This window comes from Pseudorasbora parva, chromosome 3, assembly GCF_024679245.1.
Source record: "Pseudorasbora parva isolate DD20220531a chromosome 3, ASM2467924v1, whole genome shotgun sequence".
NCBI classification, from domain to species: Eukaryota; Metazoa; Chordata; class Actinopteri; order Cypriniformes; family Gobionidae; genus Pseudorasbora; species Pseudorasbora parva.
Window position 1 is genome coordinate 28,648,175 of NC_090174.1, and position 20,883 is coordinate 28,669,057.

A 20,883-nucleotide genomic window follows, 5' to 3' on the forward strand; every position below is an offset into this window, starting at 1 on the left:
CCACCGTAGGAGTTAAAACGAAATCAGAATTGAGAGGAACAGAAACTAATATTCACTGGATGGTCATATACCTATTTACCGCTAGATGGGGGAAAATATCACACAGTGTAGCTTTAAAAAAATCTGGGTCCGTATTCACAAAACATCTTAAGGCTAAAAGTAGCTCCTAACTTGCCGATTTAGGAGAAACTCTTAAAAATAATGGCCATGTCAGTCCTAATTTTAGGACTTCTAAATTTTTGCTCAAAGAGTATTTCACAAAGCATTTTAGCACTAAAACTAGCTCCTAAATCCATGAAACACTAGGAGTAGTCAAGAGGACTCCTAAGTCACTATAAGAACAAATCACAAACAGTCCTAATGGCTGTTGCCACAATCCGCCCAAAGATACTATACAACATTGAGGCAATAGTGATAATAAATGTATCTTTAATAAAAATATAATGTCAGATTACCTGTGGTAGTTGTTTTTATGAGTTCACACTTACTAGTGACACTTAGCCTACTTTTTAAAATCTTTATTTTAATATGGGAACATTCTTATTTTAAACATTTTATTTGAATATGGCAACATGAGCCCCTGTCACACTGCACGTCGGACCTGCAATATTCCCGGAACATTGCCGGGTCGCCTTCTGTGTGAAAGCAACCACGTCCCGGAATTGATTACCGAATTTGACCCGGGTCGGGGACCTAGTAATATTGCGGTATTCGACCCGGGACGAGCGCTGTGTGAACAAAAGCCGAAACTAATGCCGCAACGTGTACGTAGTTATCAACTCCTAGAGCTTGTTTTTTCAATAATACAACCCTGCAGTGCCAGAAGAGCTAGTCTGTGTTTTAAACGCAGAGAGTGTTCGTATACAAAAGAAACTAAAATTAAACAAGCAGAAATGTGCGCAAACTGGACACAAATCGAGACCACGGAGCTCCTTACTATCCGTGCTGAAGCTGAGATCGCTCGCCATTACACGTCACATCAGGATGTCACGTGTCAACTCGACCCGGGACCGTTAAGCGTTGTGTGTGAAAGCGCACATATTACGGTATTTCGCTGGCAGTGTGAATGGACCAAATCTAGCGGCCCGGGAACAAATGCCAGGTCGCATGATCCGTGTATTTGCCGGAATCGCAGTGTGAAAGGGGCTATGAAAGCTCATTCAACAAAATATTTCTATAATTAAAACACTGACAGAGATCCCTCCCCTATCAGCCAATCACTGTGGTCATAGTTACTAAGCATGATGACATCATCCATAGCAACAAGATCAATCCAGCCCTTGCTCTCAGTTTAAGACTTCTCTGCTCCTTAGTAAAAATTGCTCTCAGCTGCTTTGTGAATAGATTTTAGGAAAAAACTCGAAACTAAGAACTTTTACTGCCATTTAGGAGAACTCTTAGTGGTAAGACTAAATGTTTTGTGAATACAGTGAGGCACTTACAATGGAAGTCAATCTAGCAAATTAGTAGACATTAAAATACTCACTTTTTCAATAGACACAAGAAAAACAATTTTAATGTGAAAATCACTTACTAACCTTTTCTGTGTAAAGTTAGGCCCTATATCTAATTTAGAAACGTTGTTGCCCGATAACATAACCCCTAAAGCCTAAAATAACAGTAAAAATGACAACAATTCTTTACAGCTCATACTATACAGAAGTGTTCAAATAATTAACTTGAATGTATTCATAAAATTACACAGCGTCACAGTCAAAGATTTTTTCACAGTTTGTGCAACAAATTTTGTGGACTGAGATTAAAGGGATAGTTCACCCAAATATGAACATTCTGTCATGAATTCCTCACCCTCATGTCGTTCCAAATCCTTAAGACCTTCGTTCACCTTCAGAACACAAATAAAGATGTTTTTGATTAAATCTGAGAGCTCTCTGACCCCTCCATAGACAGCTATTTAATTAACACTTTCAAGGTCCAGATAGCTTGTAAAGACATAGTTTAAATCGTCTATGTGATTCCAGTGGTTCAACCTTAATGTTATGAAGTGGCAAGAATACTTTTTGTGTGCTAAAACAAACAAAAATAACAACTTTATTCAACAAGTTTCCATTGTAAATAGTGCAGCACTCAAACCTATGGCAGTCAATGCTGTTCACATGAGCACCGCGACGCATGTGTGGGAGCTGCACTGTATTGTAAACAGCGTAGGAGTATGGCACAGGCCACGATGAAATTGTTCAATAAACTCATTAGTTTTGTTTGTATTTCCACACGAAAAAAGGATTCTCGCCGCTTCATTAAATTAATGTTGAACCACTGGAGTCACATGGACTTTTGTAACAATGATTCTACTAAATTAAATTAAAGTTAATTAAATAGCTGTCTATGTACTGGGTACTGAGAGCTCTTGAATGATAATAAAAAATATATCTTAATTTGTGTTCTGAAGATGAACGAAAGTCTTATGGGTTTGGAATGACATGAGGGTCAGCGATTATTGACAGAATTTTAGTTTTTGGGTGAGCTAAACCTTTAACTTTAACCCAGAATATTCTTTTTTTAAATTAGCTTAAATCTTTTTTTTTATCCCATATTATCATAAAACCAACATTTTTTTGTTTCTTAACCTTGAACTGAGAACCAAAGGACTCAGTGTCTTTTATGACGAATAAAATAGGGCCATCCTAATTTTAGAGGCCATTTAATAAGGATTAGAACTCTTAAAGCAATTCTACTGAATGTGACCCTGTGAAAATTAGTAAGAATGTCAGGATTCGGATTTTAAATCTTATCTGTGTCACTTGGTATTTAATGCTTATGGATCTCCAGTGTGTAGTTACGATGTGAAATCTGTCTGCCCCGCACTTGATAAATGCCTTTTTTTATGGAGAGCATAGAAAATGATCAGCATCTGGGAAATGATTCTTGGACTTGGATTAAAAGCCATTGCATCAGGGCAAACAGTGAGCGCTCTTCAGCGGTAGCACCAGAAAGGTCATTATAATCATGCATGTGGCATTTGGCTTTTACATATCCCTTTGTCTTGTCTGAAAAGCTGATTGGACATATCTGACCTCATCATGCTGTTGTCCTTGTCTGCCCCCGCCCCCAGTGGATGTAACCTGGAAGTTTAGCCAACTCACACTGTCACGTTGCGGTCTGGGCAGCTGTCTCCGAAGGTGCCCCCTTGCTCCTTGAAGGTGATGAGGTTCCAAACTGCCACCACGGTGTCTTCAGGCACGTTGAAGTGGAACAGCTCCACGCTGGCAAAAGAGCGGTAGGCATTGAGCTTGCGAGGCGTCCGGGTGAAATAGTCAGTTACAAACAGGCAATCTAGGGAATGGAACAAGGAGAGAGTTATTAGATGAAAGATTGCAATCAGCTGGATGAGGGAGAAGCTGGGTGGGAAGAGGCTTGGATGAATCAGTCTTAATGCGGTTTGGTTGACCTTCCTTCTGAAAGCCCCACCAGTGATTTAATCACACTTGCCATGGGTCATGCGTGCTTTGGCTTTGATTCAAAAACCTAGACTCTATGCAAAATTAATTTCATTGCAATCCTTCAATACAAGGCCAGGGAGGAAGCAGCAAAATGACATTTGCAATCTGCCTTAATGAGCCGTGGTTTCCTATGGCTCCATCATCAGAGAGCCTAATGGGTTTGTAGATCTCTCACAAATACTGATAAAAATAGTGATTTCAAGCATAGGTAGGCTGAAACACTTTATATGTCAGTCGATCTATATATATATAGATCAGCCAATATAAACCTAGAAAAATGCTATTTTATCATTCTTTATTACATTTAAAAATGCTATGTATGAACTTGCTAGCATAGGCAAACATTAATACAGTCTTCCAAGTAGAAGCCTGTTCAGTGTCAAATTAGTTGCAAATGTCATGTGAAAACAGGGAATCAGATTAAGATGTTGTACAGTTTCAATTTTTTTAATTATAATTTTTTAATAATTGTAGACTGTCTCCCCACTGTCATATCGAGGGGGGAAAAAATAAGTTACACTTTAAGTCACACTTAATATTAGGTGTCTTGAACTACTATGTACTCACATCACTTTTTTTTATAATTTTTATATTACTTGTTCATGTTGTTTTGCTGCTATTAAGGTGGAATCCGGGTACAGTTGGGACACATTTGGTGGTATGAGTTTTAATGGGTGGGTTAAGGGATTAATGGGTAAGGAAAGTTTAATTATTGATTTCATTACAGAAATGAATTACATATATAATATGCAGGCTTTTTAAAATACAAGTACAATGTAAAACAGGTATATGTACACAATACGTGCATTGTCTCAGATGATTAATTTAAATGTTAGTACATGGTAGTGAAAGAACTGAAAAATTATCCAGCTGCAAGAAAAGCATATCTTGCAAAAAGAAAAAAGAGGTGATGAATCTTGTTTATCTGTTATTATGTAGTGTTCCATTAAAGTTACTATGCATTTAATGTTTTCAACAATTATTTTTACATTACATTCATTCTTGATATTTAAATTATAATTTTCTCAACTGACTTAAGCTGATGATTCTTTTAGTATCATTATACGTAAAACATGACTTGTTATTCATCACAATCGATTACTGTGTATGGCCCCACTTTATATTAGGTGGCCTTAAGTACTATGTACTTACATCAGAAAATAAGTACAATGTACTTACTGTGTTCAAATTTTATTGCAAAGCCTTTTTGCTGATACTGAGGTGTATACGGGTAGAGTTAGAGACAGGTGTGTTGATATGGGTGAGTTTAAGGGTAGGGTTAGGTAAGGGAAATGCCAGCTGTGTAATTACAAATGTAAATTAATTACAGACGTAATTACATGCAAGTATTTTGAAAATGTAAGTACAATGTAAAAACATGTATCTACACAATAAGTGCATTGTATCATATTAACAATTACAATGTTAGTACATAGTAGTTAAGGACACCTAATATAAAGTGGGTCCCAGTGTATTTACCCACTGTAACTTAATGTGATGTCATGCAATTTATTTTGTTTATGATTAGTTTACTACTTTTACTTCAGTAGAGACTGTCGACTAGAACACTTTTGTATTTGTATTTTGTTTGTATATGTAATTGAAATAGGAAGGAATCCAGTATTCAGCATATTCGCTGCCATTATTAATGTTGTCAGATGGCACAACTGATATTTATGAGGTGGTTCAACCTTGTAAATCTTCATTTAAACTAACAAACAATAGTTCAAATTGAACAAATGACTCAAAACTAGATTGTGAATAGTTTTTGTATTTTTTTTTGTTTTTGTAAATAGTATTTAATGCATTTACTGGTACATGTATGATTATTTTTTTGTCTTTAAAAGTATAATCGGACTATAAAGATACTAAATACCAATGCAAAAATGATAAATTCACTGATTCTTGAGATGACCCAAAACATGTCCCAAATAAGCCCATTTTTATTAAGTAAAAAATAAAAAAAACAATTAAAAAAAATATGCCAACACATAATTATTATTTTTTTTACAAAGTTACATCACAGGTTAATTTGTATCCATTGCTTATTCTTTTAAATAAGTTATTTACTATAATTTTAAAAGCACACTCTATACTTGAAATGCCCCAAAAAAATGTTTAAAACTGCAACAAATTAAAAAAATACACAGTTACATTAAAAGGCAGAGATCTTTAATATATCAAACGATAAAACAAGTAAATATTGAATTATATTTTCCATAAAAAATGGCTATAAAATGTGTGTAATGACTTTGCATCAACTCCATCAGGGTTTTTTTTTATAATCCTGAATAAATCATGTGGTGTCATGGGCAGCTTTAACTATGACGAGCACGATTTCCTGTTCAGTGTGGATCTCACAGTAGGGCGCATAGTGCTGGAAGTTATACATTTTTAAATATTTTAAACAAACAATATTGAAGTCTCTGCAGTCACAGCCTTAACATGTCAACTCTGTCATCGCAGTGTAATAGTTTAAAAAAACAGCGTAAATTGCTCCACTGTACAACACCTGGTTGAGGTGGATTTTTTTTTGTATTAGTTAGACATCAACTCTGTCTGGTTTTATTGTCTAATGTTTGACAAGTGCTCTCAAAAAGTCTGTATAATGTGATTTAATATGTTTTTTGCACATGGTGAATACTTCTAATGTTGCTTCATGATTATATACTGTATATTTGGACTTTAAATATGTTTAATATTTAAAGTAGGGAGGATAATTAAGGAATTTAGAAACTGGGTTGTTCAAAATAGCGTGAAAAAACCCAACAGAGAATGTATTTTATGATTTAGATCCTTTACCACTAGTATTACACAACTGAATATTTTACAGATCGTTTTTAGATGGATTAAATTAAATTAGCAGTTTATTGAAAAAAATGCATTTTAGAAAAAAATATTTAGAAATATGCCTGTTCCCTTACTTATATGGTTCATTATCTGAGAACTTTGTCTATACCAATTTTTAATAATGTAGTTAGTTTTTCTTTTTTTCTAAAACATGTTTTGTCCCTTATCTCAAAAATCAGTGAATTAATATGAATAAAATACACAACTAAAAAATAATAATGTATTAGGCACTGAAAACACTTTAGTGTTTGTAAAAATTATTTAAATGATAAACTAACACAAAGACATTTGTGTATATGGTCCTTCTTCCGCAAATTTGTAAACACTGACTTGGTACCTCAGCCTACGTCAAGCATGACCTTTTCAACGTAACTGCTGATTACGTGATGCCACAAACGCGTCACAAACTAGAGAAAGGCGAGCATTTGTGTGTATAACATTTTTTTTTTTTTTTATGACCGATCATTTCACTAGATAAGACCCTTATTCATCGTCAGGTATTGTTTAAAGCCCTTTGAAGCTGCACTGAAACTGTACTTTGGACCTTGAATCGTTCGGTGCCCATCGAAGTCCAATACATGGAGAAAAATCCTGGAATGTTTTCATCGAAAACCTTATTTTCTTTTCGACTGAAGAAAGAAAGACATGGACATCTTGGATGTTATTAAATTATCAATTAGGGTGCTATCACACTTGGTTCGATTGCCTGGACCGAACCCGAGTTTGATTGCTCCCCCTCCCACTGCCCCCGCTGGACTGTGTTCATATTATATTATTTGGGTCCGAACCGGGGTTCATTTGCGTCATCAAAGCAGCAGCTGTTTACCCGGTTGCTTAGTAACAACAGCGAGCGTGAAGGTACTGCAAATGCTCTAAAGAACGCCGAAGACGAGCAGAAATGAGATGTACAGCTCTCTGCTTGCAGTATCTCAGTCACATGTGAAACACACACAAAACACACATTTTTACCAACTCAAATGTCATTAATAGCAGTTCACTTCCGCGATTTAGTACGATTGCATTCACATCAGCAGCGAACCGTGTCACCGAGTTCACACGAAACGAACCCCAGACCACCTCTTTAAGCACCAAAAGCCCCCTAAAAGTTTAAGTGAACTAAGGTATTTTTTAAAATTATAAGTAGCATTTTAAAATAGATTTTCCACCACTGTCAGACACATTCAGAAAAATAATGTAGGGAATTAAAAATAAATGCTGCTGTCACTTTTAATAGATTGTTCAGATTAATTCTGGCAACACACACAGCCCAACCTAAAGCTTCCTGACTGAGGAGATCTGCAATGCCCATCTTCAAAGCTCAGGAGCAGCACTGCAGTGTACATATCTCTGGAGATTTGAGTTTGTGTGTGACATACAAAGAAAATGAGAAGAAATGTATAAGGCAGGCAAGCTGGATGAGTGAAGACAAATGACAGCGCCTGCATGTCAGTTCTAGCCGTCTGTTTAATCTCTTTCCCGTCAAACCCTTGCTTCTGTTATTAACAGACATAACAAATCAACCACCTTGACACTTTTATTAAGCTGATGGACTCTCAGAGGTATGACGCCAATATGGCCTCTTCATCTGTTAGCTAAGACAGCAGAGCACATCCCACTGATGGGCTTCACGCGCAATCACTTACAGTGCGAATAAAATTACTGAGTGAAATATGGTGGATAGACCCACACCATTTGGTACCATATGAACTGCAACAATGTCCACCCTGGGCTAAAACGTAGCATTTATAACAACCGCCTCGGTAGCTTAAATATATTAATGCATCTAGGGTGCAACATTTTTGATGACTGTACAGTAAAAACACTGGAAAGTTAGAAAAGAGTGATTTACTTTCTCAAACAAGCATTTCTGTCAGATAGAAACTCTACCAGTGGTCCAGTCAGAAGTGGACAGGTTGATTACCCCTCATGTCAATCAGAAGCAGAGGCAATGTCATGTTGTTTGACTGTTACATGGGTTGATGCAGTGCAGGTGTGTCAAAATATACATCCTCTCATCTTGACAAACCAAGCCAAGGATATCCTTGTGCTTTGAAATCAGCAGGATACTAGGGTTCAGACATTAAACACATCTTGAATTTAACCAACCGCAAACAGCTTAAACCAGTAAAACAAGGCTTGTATATTTATCTCCAACCAGTGTCATTCTATTCAACAAACATTCCTTCTTAAAGTCTCCATCATATCAAAATGGACAATTCTTATTTTTATGGAATATTGCTGTATTTATAAATGATTAATGATATGTACCCATCCATAATTTTTAACTCATAATAATTATTGATCTTTAATCAAAATAACTCCCCTTCCTCTTGCAGTGACATCACTTCTCTGATGATGCGTCACAAGGGCAGGATCAACCTGTCACTCACATGAGAACAAAGCAAAAGCCCACCACAATGATCTAACGATCAAATCAATTCCCAATGGCCAAAATCACTTTGATACACATCACCAAGAAATAACTAACACACTTTCGTTAAAGGGATAGTTCACTTTGAAACTAAATTTTGAAATGTTTTAGCTTACCTTATGGGCATCTGAGATGTAGGATCCTTTCCACGCTTGCACAGACTAAAGCCAGAACGCGCGAATGTCACAAGAGGAAACAAGCACGCGCGCCCTCGGATCAGTTGGACGTAGTGGTGTACAAGAGGTAAAAACGATATAAATACTGTTCGTTTTCTCACACAAACCACTCGTTTCTTGTCTTGCTCATTTATTGGCCATCAGTGTGTACTTACGATGGGGGATTGTTTAATTTGGACTTCTCTGTGTATGCTCTTTGAGGTGGTGACCATAGACCTGCATTATGTGAGGCACAGACAAGGTCACGGTTTGACCTAAAATGATCAAAATTGAAACTACTGGGGAAACAAATACTCCTACATCTCGGATGCCCATGAGGTGAGCTAAAACATATCAAAATTTTATTTCAAAGTGAACTATCCCTTTAATGCTGACTTAAAGACTGTACCTTATTCAAAAAAAATTACGCCTCACTGGACTGCGTAAACCCAGCCTGATCTGCCCGCGATTTGATTTCGCCCTGCAGCTCAGGTTGGAAACCTGTATATTTATTTATCTTGCTTCTGTCACACTTTTACAGGAACCAATCGCAGACTGGCTTATCCACTTGGTGAGCTATTGGTGGGTTTAACACAATGCCGGATAGAGAAGTGATGGATCCATGCCTGTTGATCACGCCTCTTGTTATCTGATTGGTTGAAGGACTATCCAATTGTGTACAGAGTCATTTGAATTATGCTCGTTTATCACGCCTCTTGCGATCTGATTTTTTCGAAGGACTATTCAGTTGTGTGTAGAGTCATTTGAACTATGCCCATTGATTACACCTCTTGTGAAAATACAGAGCTGACGCCCCAGACCAATGTTCAGCCCAACGGAACTTCTGCCAATTCCACCAAGTGGTTGAAACGTATAATGTTATAACGTATAATTTTATAACATATAACAACGTTGAAACATATAATTTTTTTTTAAGAATACAACAAAGCTGTGGAATATTAATATGTCTGTTTTTAAATGTTAAAAGTAATTTTCATATAAATTATGTGTTTCAACTGCATGGTGGAATTGGCAGACGTTCCCTTGTGCATCAAGCGCCATGACAGCGTGTAAAAGCATTCACGAATATACATATGCAGCTATAATGCATGCAGGTGATTTTGAATTGATATTTCATGTCAATATACAATGGTTACACACTTAAATATGATCGTATTGTTTATTTCTTTGCAAAACTGACCAGTCTATAGACCAAAGGCAAGGAAAACTAACTTCATTGCACTCCGAGAGCCCCCTCGTGGTCGGGAGCATTTTCGTTGTGTTGTGGTGATACCGTTGTGTTCTGGCTATTTGGTGGTGTTGTGTTGTGCCTCGTTTCCATTGTGTTGTGGTTTAATTTAGTACGGCTGCACTACTGAGCCACTGTATGCTTCACCTTTTCAAATTAATTCCTATAGAAGTTAAGCTTCCAAAGGCATGGCTTTGGGAGTGGTCTCGTAGGGCAGCAAAGCAATGCATTCTGGGAATTGTTATATTTCATCCCCATGAGACAAAAAAATACATTTTCTGTCTTTTCTCAGTCTAGAAGGCATCAAATTCATCATCAATACATTCATGAACCAGTTTAAATGCAAAGCTTACTGCTAAATCACTGAAGTATCCCTTTAAATTGAGCTTGTTCTAGTGACAGCCAGACAAATGCATCACGGTAACCAGTAACAAGAATCCAAAAAATGAACACATTGTTCCAAGCCTGTAAGATTTTCTTAAAAAGTGATTGTTTGGGCAAATTTTCATTTTTTTCTTCTTTTTGTTTTGGTCAGTACAAATGGAAGTCAATGATAACCAAAAACATTCTTCAAAATATCTTCTGCTTCTTGCCACACAAGAAAGAAAGTAATACAGGTTTGGAATGAGTTAGTTAATTATGACAACCAAACCAATGCAGATATCATGTCCAAATAAACAATGCTATCAGCAGGATTAATTAATTTTTAGTGAATTTTCCTCTCAGTATGCACTAAAACTGCCCTCCACTAGGGACAACAATATTTATCCATTGCAAATTGTCTCAGCGCTAAAGGATTCAGCTTGAGATTAGCATAGCTATTGCATCCATTTTAAGGAGGGGTGCTTTTGTTTTTTTTATGAAACAAAATACAGTGTTTAATGTTTTCATTCATAATACAATTTTCACAGAATGCATGTTTATATCAACAGAAAGGCCTTAAGCTTTTAATGCATGTGGAGTGGCTAGCATGTGGATGAAAATATTTGTGATTCTAATTGTAATGTCCTTCTAGAGTACATCCCGTTCTTGCTGTTCTCACAGAACACATATCCTGCTTTAACACCTGTCATTACTGGCATCTGACTGTTTCTAATCAGTATTTAAATAACCATCAGGACTCCTTGAAGTACAACAGTTAAAAACAGGCATTAATTAAAAGGAAACAAGAGAAAAGCAAGTGTTTTCGGAGAATGCAGAGACTGTTCATGTCTCTGTGTGTCGTCTACACTTTTGCCACTGCACAGGCCACAAAAGATGATTTGCAATGGACCAGACAAGTAATAAATCACAAACCCTTTTATTACATTTCATGTCAATATTCCCCACACAACAAACTTTACTCCCGCTCAATACAGGTTCCCGTCTTTCAATCTAAGCTTCAGATTGAGGAGAATTAAAATTAATATAGCCTTTTTTCTTGCAGTCACGTTACCTCTCCAGCAGTCACGGGAATCAATAATTAATGACGTCTCTCTCTCACATATGTAGAGCCCTCATATTCCCCACTGTCATTGTTTCCGCACATAAGGTGCAGAGATATTGAGGTCAGATTGCTTTTACAGTGTGTTTGCTCCAACACACATGCACGCATTCATAAAAAAATTCTGTAGTCTGAAGAGTTTGCTTTGTCTAAGGCCTTTCAGCAAATATCTTTTTACCTTTGTGTCAGAACCTTTAAAGGTCCTGTTCTTCGCGATTTCATCTTTCAAACTTTAGTTAGTGTGTAATGTTGCTGTTAGAGCATAAATAATACCTGTAAAATTATAAAGCTCAAAGTTCAATGCCAAGCGAGATATTTTATTTAACAGAAGTTCGCTTTCAAAGCCTACAGCGAACGGCCGGTTTGGACTACAGCAGGAAGTGCAGGGATGTAATGACGTCACTAGAACCGTTTTAGCGCTTGCATCTCCCCGTTATGGTAAGAGCGGGACCTTTCCGGGCTAAGCTGCTGACCAATCACAACACGTGAAGCGCTGGCCCAATCAGAACTCATTACGCGTTTCTGAAGGTGGGACTTCATAGAACAAGGAAATCATCAGGCCGTTTTTAGGATAGAGAAAACAGCGCTGTACAGATAAGTCAATTATGTGAAAAATACTGTTTTTTTACACATGAAACATGAACTCATGTTATATTGCACACTGAAAACATAATCAAAACTTCGAAAACACGCGAAGAACGGGACCTTTAAGTATCTGTAGATACCCCAACTGTTCGTATGAAGCGCCATACATGAGCTGTCCCCCATATTGAACAAAGCTGGTCCATGAACATTTCAAAATATTAAAAGGCCCACTGAATTGCTTTGAAACACACTGCATTATTGAATATGTTGACGTAATTTCCACTGATACAGGAAGACAGGGCGGAACGTACACGTACCTTGTCCTTTTAAAGGTACTGCCACAGTGGCAAGCTGTTATCCCCCTAAAGGTACAATTTTGACACCCTTTTTCTCTGTGTATCAAACAACGCTTTTTAAAAAAAATAGCCAATAGCTTATCATATATATCATAGTTCAGCCAAAGCCATTAAACTTGATAAAGCCGCTTTTCCCTCCTAAACTCTAACTGTTTCTCCTGCTAATCTCTGGCATATCTCCTGCATATCCCTTTTTTTTTAAAATAGCCAATAGCGTATCATTTATATCACAGTCCAGCTAAAACCATTGAGTTCGATAAAGCCTTATTTTGAATAATTCCCTATACACTATATTCGCAATGAAGAAAATAGTAAAATGTGTGAACAAGTGACATGATTTTAGCCACAGCTACAGCATCTTTTTAAAATTTAGGGGGCGGATGCTTTAGATTCTAGAAAGCATTTGATTGAACAGAAAATCTAATGAGAAGCTGAAGTGCAGAGTGATGTCATCAAAATCATTGATCCAATAAAAGCCAAAAAAACGTTTAAAAAAGGGTCTTTACACGTGAATATGATTCAGTATCCCTGAAGATAAGCTTATCATACATTTACTTTTCAACTACATTATTTTTTTATTGTATTTTACATAAATGTTACTATAAAATATACAAATATTATTAATTAAATAATGTGTTAAATATATGTAAAAAAAACAAGGTTCATGGTCATTCTCGGTCACACCTGGTCTCTCCCTCGCAAAACTGAAGAGTAATTTAAGCAATTTACCACACCATTCAACTCCTGGCACATATGCCTACAACCATTACCGTTTCTCCAAAAAGCTTCACTACATCAGTCGAGGGGGTCTCTACAGACATGAGGGTGGATTTGTGCTATCAGGGTAGAATGGCGGGAGTGTGTCTTTGCAGCTTGGGAGTTTTATGTAAAGCTTGTGGAGTTCTCAAAAAAAATCCTCAAATGCCTGCTTAGGACAAGCACACTGGGAACGAATCCAGAAGAAACCGAGCTGTTAGCAGGCGCACACATTCACACACCGCTCGCACATAGACAAGCTACTATATATGTGCATCTACGTCATTCTTCTCCCAAAGGTTATACGGTTTTGGTGCGTTCATTTCCTTCAGCTCTTGAGTAGCATATCAAGGCAGAAGCTCTTCCGTCAGGTTTCATCATGTGGAATGCTGTGATGAAGAGATGACTTGTGACATGTGCATCATAAAATTACCATCAGATCATATCTCCAGAGGGAAAGTGATCCAAACCCTGAATCCGCAGCACTGCCTATGTTGCTTTTAGCAAGAGTACAGAGACTAAATGGGGAAGAAGTCTTTTAAGGGAACATATGGCATAGACATATATACACTATGCATGTGTAATGGAGGAAAGGAGTAGAAAAAACAGAGATACAGAAAGAGAAATATGACTTATTTATGCAAAGAGAATTATGACTTATGCAAAGAGAATTATGTAAAGATGTCCTAAGTGCAATTGACACAATAAAAGGTGGCACATGCCCCTTTTTAGGTACAGTCACATAAGTCAGAGCTATTTTACGGCAGAGTGGATGAATGAATACATGTTTATTTACTGTGGTAAATTGAGAAAACCCTTAATTTGGAATTCTGTTCTCAATTTGTTTCAATGCTGCCGACCACATATTTGTGCAGGGAAAAAGTACGATATTGTATTTTTATAATCTTTCAAGGTATTATAAAAGAACCATGACATCATGATTTCCTATCTACATTAAAAGCAAAAATGATATATTTTATTTGATAAGGCTGCTGTTTAAATCAGAAAGAGTTTATCAATATAGTTACCATAATACACTGTAGGAATTGCCTTACAAGAACCAATTTAACATTCAGCTCATGAAGATAAATGAAGACCTCAATGGTTCTAGAACAAATACAGAAAGTTTTAACAGAAGCCACAAACACTCCAACTCCCTTTGCCGAAAAATAACACCAGCCCGCCCTCGTGCTTTTTTGTGATTTTTTTTATTTTTATAAAGTGCTCTCAAAACTGCTCTTTTTGCTTCAGCTTAAGGCAATCAGGTTTATAAATTGCATCAAACAAATATGCACATTTGTGGGTAGCAAGCTGGCACTCTTTCTCCAAGTGATGTCGGCATCTCTCAGACTAAGCTCTCAAGGCAGGTTGACCTGGTAGATGCTCTTCTCGGAGTTCGATTTACGTTCTCTCCGTTCATCTCCCACATCCGTGCCCAAATCCACGGATTACAACCTTCAAAGAGATGCTCACAGAGACACTCCAAGCAAAGCCTGGTGTAATCTGCTCTGGCAACATCATTACCTAGGCCGCTAGTATTTCAGCACGTCCTGGAGGGAGGGGGGGGTTAATAAAATACAGCAAGCTGAGGCCTCAGAAATCTGCCTGTGTGAAATCGCTATACTTGAAATGTTTTAATTGCTGTGAATTAGCACCCGCATACATCATGATGACACACTGTGGCTATTTTAGCCCGTGGTTGGACAGAAAGGAAATATTTCAAGACGAAGATCAAAAGGAGATGGCCACAGGCCACCAATGTGAGAGATCAATTTTAAGAGCAAGTTCTTGAACTGAGAGAAACAGGGAGACTCACTAAAAACATCATACACTTGCTCTGCTCCAAAGCTGCCCACAAAGGACTATATTTTAAGACATCAGAGCTCACAATGTTTTATCCACATTCTAAAGAATTTGTGCATAATGCTATCTCAGAATTCACTGTGAGAAGATCAGTAGAAACTATCCAATGTGGCGGACGGGAAAAAAAAGAAATGCTGATTGCATATATATTATATATATATATATAAGTATATATACACACTTACAATTCATTTGATACTGGAAAGTATTTACAAGAACTGATATGAACATTTTGGACTATATGTGACCCTGAACCACAAAACAAGTCATGAGTTGCACAGGTATATTGGTGCAATTGCCAACAATACATTGTATGGGTATTATCGATTGGGTATTATCAAAATTATCGATTTTTCTTTTATGCCAAACATCATTAGGATATTAAGTAAGTAATATATTTTGTACATTTCCTACCATAAATATATATAAAAAAAATATTAGTAGTAGTAATATCTATTGCTAATGACATTTGGACAACTTTAAAGGCGATTTTATTAATATTTTGTTAAGAATATGCACCCCCAGATCCAGATTTTCAAATAGTTGTAGTAGTATCTTGGCCAAAATTTGTCCTATACCAACAAACCATACATCAATGGAAAACTTATTTATTCAAGGTCATAAAATTGAACCACATGGCTAGTTTTTTTAACCACGGTCACAAATGATAACCAATAAATATTTATATTTTTAAGCTAGAAATCTGTATATTGGCCAATATTAGATATCTACTTTTTGAGACCGATCATCAGAAAAACTATCTATGTGTATCAAATGGAAATAAGCATCCCAAACAGCGGAAAACTAATTTTAAATTCATTAAAAATAATCTTGCAGGTTTTGAGTAAATTTGTGTGTGTGTTTGTTTGTGGTAGCGTGTGTACTTGTTTTTTATTTGCAATGTCCCTACAATGTAATATAAACCTGAAATCACTTACATTGTGGGGTCCAGCCAGCGGTGTGTAACATTGAGGCCAATTAGAAATAATGTGTGGTCCCTTAATAATAAACATTTACTGCCAACACCATAATGACTCCCAATATATTGTTCACCCCTACTTATAATCATATAAACAACCCTCATATTAAATTGCGTGTGTGATGTTAATTTATGTGCCATTCTTGCATAGCACAAAATCAACTGTCATGTCAACATTAAGTGCTACTCAATGTTGCGTGGAGCCCTGCCTATGTAGAGCGATCCAAATTATGATCCATGATCGTTAGGATTCTGCGTTAAAGGACACGATTCTGGAACCGAGCTGATTTTTCCAGTCAACACGGGATGAGAAAGAAAAAAGCCTGCTGGGATATAAAGGGTGTTTCTCTCTGGAAAAATTACTACAATTTTCTAGGGTCAGACTCAGGTGACCTACGTGATCAAAGATAAAAAGGCAGCAGATGTCAAACAGGAGGCTATCGTGTTGAAGACCGGCATGCACTTTCAAAAGTGCACAGGCTCCCGTTAAAGGCCAAATGAGAGAATGTGCCAGAGAGAGCACAAGGTGAGACAGAGCAATGAAAGCCATCCCATAAGCATCAGTCACATTGCCCTTGGTGAACCCTGATCATGCAGTCCTGATACTTTGCACCTCGACAGCAATTTTCAACTCGCTGTATAACCTCCTCGTTAAAGTCAATGGAAAGTGCTTTTTTATAAAATCTTGGGAATTGCCAGTGCTGCCCAGGGTTTCGGTAATGTGCCGCCCCGAGACTGACAACTCATTCTACCAGCATAAAACACAGTCTGTCTGTGCACACCATCGCTGTCTGCTCCATAATTAATGGCAGCGAGCAGAGTGCAGTTCTTTTCTCCTTTCACGCTTATGTTTCTGGGTCTCTATCCCTGATAAAAGCGCAGACTGCTGCCTTGGAGCTCTTTACCACGGCTCTGTCACTTGCCCTTTACATTCAGCCTGACATAACAACATTCAACCGAGGTTCCACATGCAGCGATGACTGATCCAGACTGACATGAAAGGATGTGTTCCCAGCCCGGAGCTTGAATACTGGAGCCTCGTCAAGATGGTTGAAAGCCATGAGGTATTGCAGCAGCGTTTGCAAGATAATGCAATACGCATCCTGAGTTTTAATTGACTTTCATACAGGATTACTTTTGCCAACTGTTAGTCAGGAGAAGTTGTTGTTAGAGATTCATTTTGCACAAAGGCTTAAAAAAGCATTAAGATTAGCAGTCAAATGAAACAATGCACAACCTATAGTTTAAAGTTTGGGGTTTGTTTGTTGGTTTGTTTATCGTTTAACGGCACGCCAGCTGCCCCGGCTATATTCATGGCGAGAAAGAGATTAAAAAGAACAAAGAGAGGAACTTCATTAAAAATCTATAAATAAGAGTCAATTGTAAAATAAAGAATTCTAGCAGAATTAAATCTATCACAGTCCATCAAAATATGCTTTAGTAGTAATGGATTCTGGCACGAGGGGCAAAAAGGAGGATCTTCACCCAGAAAAAGAAACATATGAATTAGTCTGAGTCAGTGTTGGGTGTAACTAGTTACTTAGTAATTAGTTACTGTCATTTAATTACTTTTCCCTTGTAACAGTAAAGTAAAGCCGGGTGCACACTGTGCGATTTTGCCCTCGATTTGGCTGTCTGCAACAAACTGTGCAAATCCTAAAAGATTCCTCTGATCCTAGGCTAAAATCGGACGTCTCTGATTGTTAGTTTGACATGTTCACCGGCAGCCGATAAATGAACACTGCGATCAAATTTGACCTCAGACGAAAATCTGGCAGAGTCAGAAGATTTGCCGCATAATCCTGCAGTGTGACTTCTATGACGACTGGCACGTATCTCAGTTTTTCAAGACAAACTATGACCGAAACGAGAGCTAGAGATTTCTTTGTAGCCACCATTTCAGTTCTGCGTGTAATGCAGCTCACTGTTACCAAACACGTCATTCACTGATGATCTAAAACTCCCTGTACAGTCTCGTACAGTCGTACAGTCTGACATTAATGACAACTGAGATCTTACAGTGTGACATGGCTTTCATCGAGGATCATGCACTGTAAAAAATTATTTAGAAAAAAAGTTACCTGGTTGCCTTAACATTTTGACTTCATTGAAATTAAAATTTTGAGTTAATACAATGAACATTTTTTGAGATTCGACAACCTTTATTAAAAGATTATTAAAAGATTTTGTATATTGGGTAATGTGTGTGTTTTATTTCTGATGACGCAGTGAAACATCCCAAATAGTGCTATTTTCATGATTTACCAAATTTTTTATGTGGTTCAGATACAAAAATATTTTGAGTTTCTATTTATTAAACAAATTTCATTCATTATACCAACTCAATTTTTTTATTTCAATAAACTTCAAATAAAGGCAACCAGGTTACTTACTTTTTTAAGTTAAACCAACAAAACCAACATTTTTTTTTTACAGTGTTCGTACAGTCTGACAAGCAACATTCGTAAAGGATTTTGAAAAATCGCACAGTGTGCAGGACCCATAAGGGATTACTCTTATTTTTTCTGCAATTTAATTACAGTTACTTTTAATGTAATTGAACTAAATACTGTGTAGAACTTCTTCTTTTTCTTTCGGCAGTTAACTTCAGGGGTCGTCACACCGAATCATCTGCCTCCATCTATTCCTCTGTGTTTGGTACTTCTAACTTGATCTCTGATTGGTTCCATAGTGAATGAACTGGGCTTAGTGGGCTAAGCTAAATTCTATCAGAATGTCACCGCGCGTCAGAGAGATTAAGTGCACGCACTGAGACGAGAGAGGTTTGTATCAACTCATCTTAGTTAAAGGAATAGGTGAAGTATCCTTTTAAATGAATGAAAAGAGCCATTTCATGTCTATCCTTGAATTTATATAGGATTTAGAAAGTAATTAGTAATTAAATACTTTTTGGAGGGGGAAATTTGTACAGTAACCTAATTACACTATTGAAGATGTAATTAATAACTAGTAATTCATTACTTTTTAGAGTAACTTACACAACACTGGTCTCTGTTAGTAGGTCTAAAGTTTGGGGTAGGTACGATTTTTAAAAATCGATAAAGAAATCATCTCCGTACGTCGAGCGTGACCTTCTGAAAGAGAACTCTTATGCTCACCAAAGCTGTATTTATTTATATACATTAACATTGTGAAATATCATTTCACTTTCAAATAACTGTTTGCTATAATTATTAATGTAATTTATTCCTGTGATGGCAAAGCTGAATTTTCAGCATCATTACTCAAGTCTTCAGCATCCCATGATCTTATCCTATGAATAATAGGTCTCAAGAAATATTTATGTTCAAAACAGTAGTGCTTCTTAATATTTTTGTGAAAAGCATGATACATTTCTATCACAATTAAAAGAAATTTCTTTACTGTAACTGTTGATCAATTTAATGCATCCTTGCTAAATAAAATATCAATTTCTTTATATAAATTTATTTAATCTTTCAAAGACGTTCAAATCATAGCGATAGTCATTATTTGCTAATAATTTGTGTGCATGTATTATACACACAAACTATTAGCAAATCATGACTATTGCTATGATTAACAGAAACAACAATTTAGTGAATTTAAAATCCCCTTGTCTTTAAAGACATTGAGTGAAACAACATCCGCAACCCATTTCACCTCTGTATAAATGTGACAAGGATTTCCAAATTAAACCGTATATTCAAAAGAGCGTGAGAGCGTTCACACATTTTGATGAAAGATTACCAAAATATCTTCTTCAGAATAACAAGCATTGGTGAATTATGCACAGCAACAAGTGCTAAACAAATAGGGTGAATGTTGATTTCATGTTGATTTTAAGGACTACTTTAAGAAGCATTGATTAAACACAAGATTCTACTAACACAGTTCAGCTGCCACACAATATGTACTGACAAAATACTTAAATCCTTCACTCAACAGGGTCTAATTTCTCTGCTTTTGACCCATGTTGTATTTCTATCAATCACCAGCCTCAGCTGTCACCGGCCAATGGAGCACAGAAGTGGATAAATGCAATCAGGGCTAATGAGTCTCATATCGCTCATCTATGCAGTGCTGTGGAGTGGATCAGCAGTGGCTGTAAACACCAGGCTTGGCTCGGGCAAGGGCAAACAAACAGGCCTGCCAAACTCTCTCTGTCTCCGTCTCCATCTTTGTCTCTGCATCTGTCTGTCTCTCTCCCTCTCTCCCTCAATACTTATCTTAGCACTCATCAATCTAACATCTCAGAAAGGAAAAACAAAGCCTACTATCAACATCATACAATGGAGATGAAAATGGACAGTGCTAATAGAATAGTGAGTAAAATGTGTAGATAGTAAAAAAACTAACATGTGAGTAAAATGTGTTTTTATATGTAATAGTAATGCATTGTTATAGAATGTTTTGCCTATGTGCACGTGTCTAACAGAGCATACCTTTAGGACGCTGGACTCAGAAACGTAAGGGCAAGGGCTCGCAAAGCCCGGCAGGCCGATGCCGAAAATAGTTATGATGTTTTTGAATGTAAAAAACACACGAACATCCTTACTTGACCTCAGATCACAGTATAAAAAAATAAAAAATGCCAGTTCATGACTGAACTCAAATCAATAAAAGATGTATTATGCACTAATACATCAATACATATGAAGTCAATCAATGTCATCATACCACAAAAGCCTGTAAGGCTGAAAAAACTAGTAGGGGCCGAAATGTCTAAAGCCCCG

General features: G+C 36.9%; 1 protein-coding gene across 1 annotated transcript in view; it reads right to left on the minus strand.

The window, feature by feature from the left end:
- Positions 1-20,883, minus strand: part of tmem8b (transmembrane protein 8B) — a 183,356-nt gene that overhangs the window by 122,523 nt on the left and 39,950 nt on the right. The window contains exon 2 of the mRNA XM_067438293.1: positions 3,105-3,294. Coding sequence (XP_067294394.1) covers positions 3,105-3,294 — 190 coding nt within the window. The remainder of the gene's footprint in view (positions 1-3,104; positions 3,295-20,883) is intronic.